The 14,059-nt window shown below is 35.7% G+C and overlaps 1 protein-coding gene and 1 long non-coding RNA gene across 2 annotated transcripts in view; one reads left to right on the plus strand and one right to left on the minus strand.

The window, feature by feature from the left end:
• Positions 1–7,753, plus strand: part of LOC136028869 (uncharacterized) — a 110,196-nt gene extending 102,443 nt beyond the window's left edge. Inside the window, exon 5 of the long non-coding RNA XR_010617897.1 lies at positions 7,629–7,753. This is a non-coding gene — a long non-coding RNA (uncharacterized LOC136028869). The remainder of the gene's footprint in view (positions 1–7,628) is intronic.
• Positions 1–14,059, minus strand: part of LOC136028868 (serine/threonine-protein kinase 3-like) — a 40,150-nt gene that overhangs the window by 9,707 nt on the left and 16,384 nt on the right. Inside the window, 3 exon segments of the mRNA XM_065706811.1 lie at positions 3,005–3,258; positions 8,586–8,759; positions 8,761–8,814. Of these exon segments, the coding sequence (XP_065562883.1) occupies positions 3,005–3,258; positions 8,586–8,759; positions 8,761–8,814 (482 nt within the window).

Raw genomic sequence — 14,059 nt, forward strand, 5'->3', positions numbered from 1 at the left:
GTAGTAAGGAGCGACCCGGCTCATTAGTAACCAAAATTCTACAAAATGGAATTTTGATACCAATAGTTACATCAAAAGAATCGCATTTTAATGCTGATTTTAAATATATAAGTTTCATCGAGAACAGTCTTACTCGTAAAAGTTACGAGCCTGAGAAAATTTGCCTGATTTTAGAAAATAGGAGGAAACACCCCCTAAAAGTCATACAATCTTAAGGAAAATCACACCATTAGATTAAGCATATTAGAGAACCCTGCAGTAGAAGTTTCAAGCTCCTACAACAAGAGCTAAGAGCTCACGAGGCGAGAATTCATTAAGATCCGATCACCCACTCGTAAGTTATAAATACCTAATTTTTTCTAATTTTTCCTCTCCCTTTAGCCCCCCAGATGGTCGAGTCTGGAAAAACGACTTTAACAAGTCCAATTGCGCAGCTCCCTGACACGCCTACCAATTTTCATAGTCCTAGCACGTCCAGAAGCACTAAACTCGCCAAATCACTGAATCCCTCCTCCCAACTCCCCCAAAGAGAGCGAATCCAGTACGATTCTGTCAATCACGTATCAAGGACATTTGTTTATTCTATCCACCAAGCTTCATCCCGATTCCTCCACTCCAAGTGTTTTTCCAAGATTTCCCCCTCCAACTCCCCCCAATGTCAAAAGATCTGGTCGGGATTTGAAATAAAAACTCTGAGACATGAATTCCTTCTAAAAATCAAATTTCATTAAGATCCGATCATCTATTCGTAAGATAAAAATACCCCAATTTTCACGTTTTCCAAGAATTCCGGTTTCCCCCTCCAACTCCCTCAAATGTCATAGGATATGGTCGGAATTTAAAATTGGAACTCTAAAGCTCAAGATCCTTCTAAATATGAAATTTCATTAAGATCTGGTACCCTTTCGTAAGTTACAAATACCTCAATTTTCAAAATTACCCCCCCCCCCCCGATTCCACCAAAGAGAGCAGATCCGGTCCAGTTATGTCATCACGTATCTTGGACAGGTTTCTATTCTTCCCATCCAGTTTCATCCTGATCTCACCGTTTTAAGTATTTTCTAAGATTTCCAGTCCCCCCCCCCCAATTACCCTTGATCCGGTTGAAATTTAAAATAAGAGATCTGAGTTACGAGGTCCTTCTAAATATGAAGTTTCATGAAGATCCGATCACTCCTTCGTAAGTTAAAAATACCTCATTTTTTCTAATTTTTCAGAAATAACCCCCCCCCCCAACTACCCCAAAGAGAGCGGATCCGTTCCGTTTATGTCAATCATGTATCTAGGACTTGTGTTTATTTTTCTCACCAAGTTTCATCCCGATCCCACCACTCTAAGTGTTTTCCAAGTTTTGGGTTTCCCCTCCCAACTCCCCCCCCCCCCCCCCAATGTCACCAGATCCAGTCGGTATTTAAAATAAGAGCTCTAAGACACGACATCCTTCTAAACATCAAATTTCATTGAGATCCGATCACCCGTTCGTAAGTTAAAAATACCTCATTTTTTCTAATTTTTCAGAATTATCCCCCCCCCCCGGCTACCCCAAAGAGAGCGGATCCGTTCCGGTTATTTCAATCATGTATCTGGGACTTGTGCTTATTTTTCCCATCAAGTTTCATCCCGATCCCTCCACTCTAAGTGTTTTCCAAGATTTTAGGTTTCCCCCCTCCAACTCCCCCCAATGTCATCAGATCCGGTCGGAATTTGAAATAAGAGCTCTGAGACACAATATCATTCCAAACATCAAATTTCATTAAGACCCCATCACCCGCTCATAAGTTAATAATACTTCATTTTCTCTATTTTTTCCGAATTAACCGGCCCCCCACTCCCCCCAGATGGTCAAATCGGGAAAACGACTATTCCTAATTTAATCTGGCCCGGTCCTTGATACGCTTGCCAAATTTCATCGTCCTAGCTTACTAGGAAGTGCCTAAAGTAGCAAAACCGGGACCGACTGACAGACAGACAGACCGACAGACCGACAGAATTTGCGATTCCTATATGTCAGTTGGTTAATACCAAGTGCCATAAAAATTAAACTATTGCTCAAACACCATAAATACCATATTGCAGTTAGATGAAATTATTTTATTTAAAATTTTCCGGAGTTATTCAGGTTTCAGTTGACAAATCAGATTTTTTGTTAACTCCCCCCCCCCCCCCGAAAAAATAAATACTGCATTTTATATAACTATGTCTACAAGCTTCTTATAATGGCAAAAGTTTTTTTTGTAAAAATATTGATTTTACGTAAAGTATTTTTTTAATTACAAAAGCACGCAGACGTGACAAATTCCTTATGTTAAAAACATGAGCTACAACAGGGGTTATAGAAAAATGCAGTTTTTCTTTAAAAAAAATCGATTATATTTTCAAAATTAACCTTGTTAATTACAAAAGATTTTTAACCACATGAATTTCCTTTAAAATGAGCCTTTAAACACCTCTGCACGATGTTCCAGTTACAAGCTATCTGAGGAGAAAGAGAAAAAAAAAGCAGTTCTAATAGTGCACTTCTTGTTTTGATCTGTCTCTTGATCTTGTCTGGCCTATTATAATTTTTATTAAGGGACGTGATTATGTCTTACTAGGTTTATAGCTACCACTCCAACCTGGATAATTGATAAGCATCACATGAGCCTAACCAACGGGTAGCTGAAATCAAGATTTCTTCGGAAGTACTTTTACAATCAAATTACCGTTGGTTACCGATCTTTCCGAGAGGGTGCACACTGTTTTGTCTCATGGCCTGGGATCGAGCTGAAACTTTCAGTAAACCTTTTTTTTAAAGGGGGAATTAAAGAAGCTCATGATTGTGTTGGGGGGAGATGCAAAATATTTTCCCCGTTCCTCACAAAAGAGTATATATTACGTTTTTTGCTCTTAGGGTAGTGCTATATATTCTGCAAAGAAACAGTGCGAACAAACTTTAGGTTGAATGAAGTCACGTTTCCAATATCCATATAATTAAAAGCTATTAATTAGCTAAAAGTGTTAGTACCTTGAGACAAAATCAATAAAGTCTTGAGACCAACGATCAGGCTCTCGGAAAGAAGGAGGAGGCTTAGTCGGGATCATAAAAATAGCTCGCATAGGATGAATATCACCATATGGGGGCTTCCCTTCTGCCATTTCCAAAGCTGTTATGCCCAAACTCCAAATGTCGGCAACACAATCATAACCAATTTCTTGTATGACTTCCGGTGCCATCCAAAAAGGTGTACCAATCACTGTGTTCCGCTTGGCCATTGTTTCCTGGAATGCAATTTAATATGTAATATGCATTGGATAACAACAAAATATAGTGATAAAATTATTATTATAATAATATAATCAGAAATAATATAGTTAACATATTAATAATAATAAAATCATTAATAATGTAGTTATTATATAAAATAGTAACAAAAACAATTAATAATATTCTAGTTATAAAATGCCGGCGCAACATCTGAATTTCGAATGCCAGATGAGTCGGAAAAATGTCTGGTCCTGGTTTAAGTATAAGCAAAAGTAAGATAGTAATATAATCAATTGTATGTTCCATTTTCTTTGTCCGGCCAATTTACCCTGTTTTCTGTTTCCTGGCATAACGGTTGCAATCTTTTGCGAGTCTTGTAAATTTGATTTTAATTTAGTTAAATGGACATACCTGTATTTGTTCTCTCATTCCTTTTGGTTCTTTTATAGGAAGTATATGTTTACTGTTTTTGGCCGGTAATATTATTACGGCAGTGGACTCAGTTTGGATAAGAACCTCAAAGTGCCGAAATTCATATTGACTGGAGGTATCTCTAATAAGCCATGATTGATAGGATATAGTCATTGAGTTTTTTTCATCTTATGTTTCAATTCAAGGGAATGTTTCTTGAACCGGGAGTTATTCTAATTTTGTTTTGTTTGATATATGCATGCGCTTATTAATTATGATACACCCTCAGCTATTCTACAGTTGAAGTGCCGGTTTAACAAACTGGTTTTCCTTAATTCAAAAAACCATCTCATTCAAATGCATGTCTGCATGCCATCTCTGGCATCAGCTGCATTTCAAATGTAATGCCAACTAAGTGGACAGCTCTTTCCTGTTTTAGTTTTTTGTTTTTTTTTTTCACTATGAAGACTGTATGGCTCTTAAAATTATTTAAGAATTTTTTATTTTAAGATTAAAAATTTTAAGTTTTTATTATTAAAATTTAAAATTTTTAATTGAAAATAAAAAAAAAATTAAAATTTTTTTTAATTTTAAATTTAAAAAATTTTAAATTTTTAAAAATTTTAAAGTTTAAGACTAATTTAAGATTTTTTAATTTTTACCATATGTACTTTTGGGGGATCCGACCTTGACATTCATTTTCTAATGCTAAAAATGAGCTGTATAGCTAAAAAACATAGATAATACAAACTAATTATAAATAATATAAATGTTCAAATCTCTGGTATACGGGGAACTTATCACTAGATACTAAACACTTGATGAAATTTATTTATTATTTATTTTATTTTCACCCACACGATACATAAAGTAAATATGGTGGGGTAAGAATAAATATATAAAAAACACGAAAATAAAAACAAATACACACACAAAATCAACGAAAAAAAAGGATAAGACAGTGGTGAGGGGATAGGCGCGCAGAAGCTGTACTTAAGAGTTTTCCGTAATGAATCACCAACTTTAAAGGTAAATCAGGAACTGAAAATTTTTTAACAAGAATCTGGTTATTTGTCCAAAGTGGAAGACACAGAAGAAATTTGCAAAATATATCAGACTTACAGTGTCTATTCAAAGAAAACTAAACAGCGATTCTGGTTCCAGGTATTCAAAATAAAACTCTAATTTGAAGAGGTGCTACTTCAAAGTTCGTAAAAAGGGCCATTCTTTTTCTAATTTTATACTCCACCTTTGATACAGATGAATTGCAGTAAGGAATTCGTTTTCAAATGGTTTCACAACTTTCTCAATTTCAAGAGGTGATATTCTCAAAGTTCGAAAAAAAGACCATTATTTTTCTAATTTTATGCCCCGCCTTTGGTGCATATATACTGAAGTAAGAAATTCGTTTTCAAACATTTTCACAACTTTCTCTAATTTTAAAAAGAGCAACTCTTAAAGTTTGTAAAGTAGAGGCCATTATTTTTCCAATTTTTTACTCCACCTTTGGTTAATAAATATTGCAGTAGGAAATTTGTTTTCAAACGATTTCACAACTTTCTCAATTTCAAGAGGTGATATTCTCAAAGTTCGAAAAAAAAAGACCATTATTTATCTGATTTTATGCCCTGCCTTTGGTGCATATATACTGAAGTAAGAAATTCGTTTTCAAACACTTTCACAACTTTCTCTAATTTTAAAAAGAGCAACTCTTAAAGTTTGTAAAGTATAGGCCATTATTTTTCAAATTTTTACTCCACCTTTGGTTAATAAATATTGCAGTAGGAAATTTGTTTTCAAACGATTTCACAACTTTCTCAATTTCAAGAGGTGATATTCTCAAAGTTCGAAAAAAAAGACCATTATTTTTCTAATTTTATGCCCCGCCTTTGGTGCATATATACTGAAGTAAGAAATTCGTTTTCAAACACTTTCACAACTTTCTCTAATTTTAAAAAGAGCAACTCTTAAAGTTTGTAAAGTATAGGCCATTATTTTTCAAATTTTTTACTCCACCTTTGGTTAATAAATATTGCAGTAGGAAATTTGTTTTCAAACGATTTCACAACTTTCTCAATTTCAAGAGGTGATATTCTCAAAGTTCGAAAAAAAAAAGACCATTATTTTTCTAATTTTATGCCCCGCCTTTGGTGCATATATACTGAAGTAAGAAATTCGTTTTCAAACATTTTCACAACTTTCTCTAATTTTAAAAAGAGCAACTCTTAAAGTTTGTAAAGTATAGGCCATTATTTTTCAAATTTTTACTCCACCTTTGGTTAATAAATATTGCAATAGGAAATTTGTTTTCAAACGATTCCACAACTTTCTCAATTTCAAGACGTGATATTCTCAAAGTTCGAAAAAAAAAGACCATTATTTTTCTGATTTTATGTCCCGCCTTTGGTGCATATATACTGAAGTAAGAAATTCGTTTTCAAACACTTTCACAACTTTCTCTAATTTTAAAAAGAGCAACTCTTAAAGTTTGTAAAGTATAGGCCATTATTTTTCCAATTTTTTACTCCACCTTTGGTTAATAAATATTGCAGTAGGAAATTTGTTTTCAAACGATTTCACAACTTTCTCAATTTCAAGAGGTGATATTCTCAAAGTTCGAAAAAAAAAGACCATTATTTTTCTAATTTTATGCCCCGCCTTTGGTGCATATATACTGAAGTAAGAAATTCGTTTTCAAACATTTTCACAACTTTCTCTAATTTTAAAAAGAGCAACTCTTAAAGTTTGTAAAGTATAGGCCATTATTTTTCCAATTTTTTACTCCACCTTTGGTTAATAAATATTGCAGTAGGAAATTTGTTTTCAAACGATTTCACAACTTTCTCAATTTCAAGAGGTGATATTCTCAAAGTTCGAAAAAAAAAGACCATTATTTTTCTAATTTTATGCCCCGCCTTTGGTGCATATATACTGAAGTAAGAAATTCGTTTTCAAACATTTTCACAACTTTCTCTAATTTTAAAAAGAGCAACTCTTAAAGTTTGTAAAGTATAGGCCATTATTTTTCAAATTTTTTACTCCACCTTTGGTTAATAAATATTGCAGTAGGAAATTTGTTTTCAAACGATTTCACAACTTTCTCAATTTCAAGAGGTGATATTCTCAAAGTTCGAAAAAAAAAGACTATTATTTTTCTAATTTTATGCCCCGTCTTTGATGCATATATACTGAAGTAAGAAATTCGTTTTCAAACATTTTCACAACTTTCTCTAATTTTAAAAAGAGCAACTCTTAAAGTTTGTAAAGTATAGGCCATTATTTTTCAAATTTTTTACTCCACCTTTGTTTAATAAATATTGCAGTAGGAAATTCGTTTTCAAACATTTTCACAACTTTCTCTAATTTCAAAAGGTGCTACTTTCAAAGTTCGTAATACAGTCATTATTTTTCTAACTTTATGCCCCACCTGTGAAGCAGATATATAGCAGTTAGAAACTGTTTCTAAACGGTTTCACGACTTTCTCTAATTTCAAGTAATGCTTCTCTCAGAGTTCGTAAAAAAAGGTTTTAATTTTCTCATTTTATGCTCCATCTTTGGTGCAGATATGTAGCACTTTGAAACTCGCTTCCAAACGGTTTCACGACTTTTTCTGATTTCAAGAGGTGCTACTTTCAAAGTCTGCAAAAAAGGCCATTATTTTCCTAACTTTATTGTGCAGCTTAGGTACAGACATTGCTGTTAAAAACTATTTTTCGAACAGTCTCTATTTTTTGAGGATTTTATAAAAGCATAATATTACTTTATAAATAAAATATGTGCGGTGGGGGGGGGGGGGGGGGGTGATGGTCCCTCTTAGCATAGCGATAAGCATATAAGGTAACTAAAATCTAACCTAAGTATCACTATTAATTACAAAACTAATACTATAAGATTAATTTTACTTTAATTATTCAAAATTAAATTTTCAAATTAATCAATTAACTTAAAGTAATTGAAAAATATTTATTTTAGAACGGGTGGTTGTAGCAAGAACGTCAAACATGATTTGAATGTCAAGACAAACAGATGGTTGGTCGTTAATCAAGTCTGAGAAGGGAGATGGCTAATATTAAGTGGCTAGTATTAAGTCAGCACAGATTAATTGTCACAAAAATTTACCTCAGAAGAAAGGAAAACAGTTAAAACTTTAGAACAAGATTTATAAGTTGTTGAGTTTATTGGATTGTGTCATAATAAATCAATACCTTGGAAGAGGTGACTTCTAAATAACAGGTTTATAATAACTGACTATAAAATCGATAAAATAATTAACTATAAAATTCAGTAAACTTTCCATTCGAAATAAGCTACTTGTGAAATGATACATATCTGTCATGTCTACACTCTCCCCTCAAATATTGTGAATTTTTTCTGATTCTCCTATATTCCTCCTTTTCTCTATATAATCCGATGAATTTTAAGGTGTTTTTTTTTTCCAAAGCCCTGTCCCTCCGAAACAAAGTCCGGCGCACGTGCTTGCCTGTTATGTTGAATTTTAAAACGAAACGAAGTCTTTCTAGCAACTAGTTATGAGCCTATTGAAATAGGAAACTCACCAATAAAGTGATTATGTTCGTTTAGTGATATATAAATGTGAAAGGTTTAAGTTAAACTGGAAGCAACTCTGAAACTACAATAAATAGAAATTCTCTTAATGTAATATGCAAAATTTTTGGAATTAGACTAGGTAATCTGGGTGCAACAATCCCTTTCATGGCTTAGCCCTTTCTTTTCTTAAAATATTTAAATTAAATTCTTGTAATCAACTCGAAGAGATTGCTGGATAACAACAAGCGTGGTTGGAAGTGAAAGTTAATTTTCAAGTTGTTCCTTTTCGAGGTGTGAGACCGGTCACATCTACGGATGGCAAATGAAACGCTAGTTAAAATTAGGTAAAACATTAGTTAAAATTATAAATTCATTACAAACCGTTAACTGTCCCGCCACACCAAAGTCAGCCAGCTTGGCCTGTCCCTGATTGTTCAGCGATATATTACAAGCTTTTATATCTCTGTGTATCTTTCTTCTGACGTGTAAGTACTCCAAGCCTCTTAAGGTGTCTGCAAGAATTGTAGATATTTCACTTTCTGTGAGGTTTTTTTTTCCTTAGCCTCATAATGTCCGATACAGATCCAGCACCACAGTATTCCATCACAATCTAAATAGAATACGAAAAGGTAAAAAAAAAGAGAATTAGCCAAGAAACAAAAAGACTATGACATTTACCAAAAAAAAGATAGATTTGGAACTATATTTGATCTAGCCAATAAGTAGTGAGGTACATGTGCCATTTAATGACATTTTTATATCTTTGAGACTTATTCGACATACTTTTCCCTTTCTGGACTATATTCACGCCTATTCTGGAAATAGATTTCACTCTTATGTATTCATTCACCCTTATACATTTTGGCTGTGATCCTACTTTATCTCCGCCAAAGTATTACGTAATACAGTATCTTCGTATTCATGTGACATACATCGATTTAAATAACGGACCTCTCCCAGTTTGAATACCTATTTCGTTACGTAAATAAACTCTTTATGAAGGGGCGTACCTATAATTTTGGTCTCAGGGGGATGGGGGGATAGCAAAAAAAAAATGATTATGTGCAAAGTTACGTACTACTAGCTTGATCATTTTCTCACCATAAATCCATAGCCAAATGCTTAAAGAGAACAATATTTTGTTGGCGACCTCTAGCTCTAATCTTTCAAACAGCGGGACATGTTTTTTCACTTGATCTCAGGGAAAAATGGCCTTTAACTTTGGTCGGAATAGTACAGCGTGGCCAGAATAGTGCCGTTAGTAACCAAATAAGATTTTATGGTCTTGCAAACAAATTTATCAAACATCTTATGTTAGAAGTATTCATGCTGGTTGGAACAATTTTATTAAATAGCATTATTAAACTGCTTGGAGAAGGAAAATCATATGCAAATCTTGAAAAGTGGAATATTCATGTAAACTTCTTCTGACCTAAAACCTCAAACATTCATAAAAAATCCATATGAAAAAAATCCAAAGGACTTTACTTATAGTGGTTAGTAGATAACGGTAAAGCCCTACGAATAGCTTCAAAAAGGCACAAAATTAGCTGTTTACTGTTTTTTTTGTTTTTTTTTATTCATAATTATTTGGGGTCATTCCATTTTTATCTTGAACATACTGGAGCACTCAATAAATACAAAGTATCAGGACTTTCCAGAGACTGATGACAAAGCTACAAATGCTTCTCAGACTGATGACAAAGCTACAAATACTTCTCAGACTGATGACAAAACTGCAAATACTCATTTGCACAAATTCCTCATTTGTTCTGCATCACAAGAAATACCTCCATGAAATTTAGATTTTGAGAATATACTTCTGATTATTTAGAATCTTCTTAATATAGAAGAACTCTTAAACCGTGCTGGACACTGGAGATGAGGCTACTGTCACAAACACAGGGGCGGATCCAGGGGGGGGCGATCGCCCCCCCCTAGACGGGCTGTAATTTTTTGACTGCACTTATGGAAGTCTACATTAACGCATGTTCTAACTACTGTAACTAGACTATAAAACCTTTTTACATTACGTTCATTCCACAGCTTTTCCACTATCAAGCTAGCCTCGAGTATTTTTTGTCACCTCAGCACAGCAACAATTCACCCGGTAAATTTTAGCTAGTTCTCACCTCCCTGTTCGATGTAAACATTGGAAGTGGGTGGGGTTGCGCAACGCAACCGGATCTGAAGTGTCAAAACTAACATTTCGTTCCAGTGTATAATGAAATTTGAATGTGTATGTGTCACGAGGATTTTCGTTCGTTTAAACGATATTGATGTCGGAAAAACGCGGACAAAAGACGCTTGACAGCTTTGTCATTTTAAAGTCTCGCAAAATGGATAGTGTAACTGTAACTGCAAGTAGCTCTTCAATTAGTTCTGTTGGAAGTGGCGAACACGGGCACATTCCTAAAACTTTGCAATCTTCTGTTAGCCCCGTTAGCGTTCAGAGTGATCATCCAGCAACGCCCCCTACCCTGTTTCCGGAAAACGATAACGGGATCCATATCGGTACAATACATGCCATTGACGATCGAATAAAGTACGAGCTTCTGGAGAGGCCATGGAAACTCCCGATTGGATGCCAAATGCCATATTCTGTTCATTTAAAGCGGGAGAAAGACGAAAAAAGGTACTTGAACGATTCTCATTGCAGAGTTTCCACGGGTTTGTACATTATGCAGCCCAGAAAGGCCATTTTTGCAAATACTGCCCTCTTTTGGTAACTGGGGCTAGGGGGGGGGGTTCAAACAGACAGGTTCCCCCTGCAAAAGCTGGTCACAAAGCCTGTCACAAAATTTGCTAAGTTACTGGGAAAAGATGGAGACCTGACAGTACATGATACTTCCCAGTACCATCATGACGCAGTAGAGGCTGGAAAGTCGTTTCTAAGAGTCTACCATTCTCCGCACGAATCTGTAAATAATCGCGTCAACGAAAAGCTAATGAAGCAAGTAACAGAAAACCAAGAGAGGCTTAAGCCGATTCTGGAATCAATAATATTTCTAGGAAGGCAGAATATTCCACTGAGGGGCCATCGGGATGATGGCAGGCTAAACTTGGATGACATGCCACTTTCCAATGAAGGAAACTTCCGAGAACTACTATGTTATCGTGCTGAAAGTGGCGACAGTAAATACAAGGAACAACTGAAAACATCAGGGAAAAAATGCTACCTACATCAGCTAAACAACTCAAAACCAGTTGATAGACTGTTGTGCGAAACAAGTTATAGGTGTCATTCTAGAAAGAGTGAAGTCAGCAAGGTATTACAGCATTATTTTTGATGAGACAACAGATGTGTCACATTCATCGCAACTTAGTTTAGCTCTCTGCTATGCCTTCGATAACCATAGACGCGAGGACTTCATAGGTTTTGTTGACGTTCATCATGCCACCTTTGAACCTTCCACTCCAGACAAAGAGCCGACTGTCAACGGAAAAGTGGTTGGCCAGCTAGTTCAGAGCCTTTTAAAAGAAATGGGTTTGAATTTACTCGACTGTGTTGGAATCGGGACGGATGGGTGTGAAATGATGGTATCAATTAACTGTGGTGCTGTAGTCGAAATTCAGAAAAAAGCTAAAAATGCGTCTCGTTGTCCCTGCTTTAACCACGCCCTGAACCTTTCTTTGTCAAGAAGTGCCGTAGAGATGCCATCAGAAATGCCATAGGCAATATAAAAGAAGTTGTTGCATTTTTTTAATGCATCTGCGAAGAGAAATTACGTCTTGAATAAGGTTCTAAAAGCTCAGCTCAAGGGAATCGGCGAGACGAGGTGGATCGAGCGACACGAGTCACTTATGCAGTTTGTGTCCGAACTTCCAAAAATCATCCAGGCTTTGGAACACATTAGTCACTGGAGTGAATCAGTGACCGCTTCGAAGGCAAAGACGCTTGTCACAGCGTTACATAGTGCGGAATTTGTGGTTTCCCTTCAGTGTCTACACAGTATTTGCGCTCTGACCTTGCCTCTTAGTCGGCTATTCCAGAAGAAGACTTTGGACTTGGGCGCTGCCGATGGCCACGTTTCCGATCTTTTGGATGTTCTAGAAAAGCGACAGGAAACGTGTGACGAAGAGTTCGCATTAGTATTCGAGCAAGTAAAAGAATTGTCAGATAAAATCCAATTGGCTGTTGAAGTTCCGAGGATTACACATAGACAGGTTTATCGAAATAATCCTCCTCATACTACGCCTGAAGAATATTATCGACATGTTGTTTTTATACCTATACTCGACTCAGTCATAAGTGACTTAAAGAGCCGATTCTCAAGAGACACGCTGAACTCTTTCCGGTTAACCGTACTGCTGCCATCAAATATTGTGAATTGTACAGATGATTTGCAGCAATCTTCCGTCAAAGAGATCTCTAGCATGTACGGTCAACTTCTTGGCTTAACCGTGCCGTCTACCAGGGCAACACTTATTTTGGCAGAGGTGCATGTGTGGAGAAGTAGATGGCTTCGAGTTAAGAGAGAAGGAGGTATTTTTCCTAGTTCAGTGGAAGAAACTGCCAAGGAATGTGACAGGCACCTATATCCTTATGTCAGCTCACTCCTTGATATTTTTATATCTCTTCCGGTGAGTGTGGCATCTGCCGAGCGTAGCTTCTCAACTTTACGCAAACTGAAAACCTGGCTCAGAGCACAGATGCGGCAAACTAAACTCAGTGGTTTGGCCCTCCTTAATGTGCACCACGACATCGATATCAGCATTGACAGGTTTGCGAACAGTGGAGCCAGGAAGCTTGAATTTTGCTTGTAAACAGTTGTCAGTTGATCAAGTACAGTTTTGTAATCATTATTGTAATATATGAAAACCACATTTTCGTTAAACAAGAGACAGCCAGGGAAACTTAAAACGTGAAAAATAAAGTCAGCCGTGTGGCCGACAAAAAGGACACTACCCCCACTCTTTTCGGTAAGAATCCCCCCCCTAGAACGAAAGGCTGGATCCGCCCCTGCACAAACATTAACGACATCTATAGCATGCTTTTGTGAAGTTACACTCTCTCGGCTGTCTCCCACAACACCCAAATCTGGTCCGTCACCTATCAGGAAACTGTTGTGCTGACTCTCCTGTATCAACGTTCTAATTCTTCTGTCAAAGACCTCCATTGGTTTTTGAGCAAGTCGCTCGCATAAGTTTGTACAAACTTCATAAAACTTTTCGAACCTTTTAGAGAAAAGCATTTATCAGTAGGAGAAAGGCTTACAATTATTCGGAGTATATATTCATATTTTGTAAACACATAATTAAGTCTGCTTGTTCAGCAGTATGTAAAATATCAAGTAAAATATATTTTATAAATACGTTAATATCAATTTTTGCTAAAAATTGAAGGGGTATCTTCAATGTGTCAACAGTTTGATAATGAAAAGCTAACGAGAGGTTAGTTTAAAATTTATTCATTTATCAATTGTTTATCAAACCTTTATTTTACAGATAGCTCCCATAAAGATGCTTATTCATACGGAACCTCCCTTCCGTTTTACAAAATTATACAAACATAACAATTTTAGCACTAAAGAATCTTTTAAGACAACCTTATTTTAATAAGAGAAAACAAATAACAGTTTTATGGTAATTTCTCTTAATGAGATGGCCTCGCTTGCATATTAGCTTTAAAATTTATCTAATATCCGCATCAGTGATGAGGTAGCCAGGAGAAGCTCCTTTATAAAGCTAAACAAACTTGACATTCCGATTTCATTTCAGCAAACGCAGAAAATCCTGCTTCGCATATATAAGGTGTTGCGAATGACATCAATGCTTTTAGAGCATTATTTGACATTTTTTTTCTCACTCTTAATATCAAGTCGGATTTAAATTAGAGACACATTCTGAAATTT

The sequence above is a fragment of the Artemia franciscana genome, chromosome 7, assembly GCF_032884065.1.
Source record: "Artemia franciscana chromosome 7, ASM3288406v1, whole genome shotgun sequence".
Classification (NCBI taxonomy): Eukaryota; Metazoa; Arthropoda; class Branchiopoda; order Anostraca; family Artemiidae; genus Artemia; species Artemia franciscana.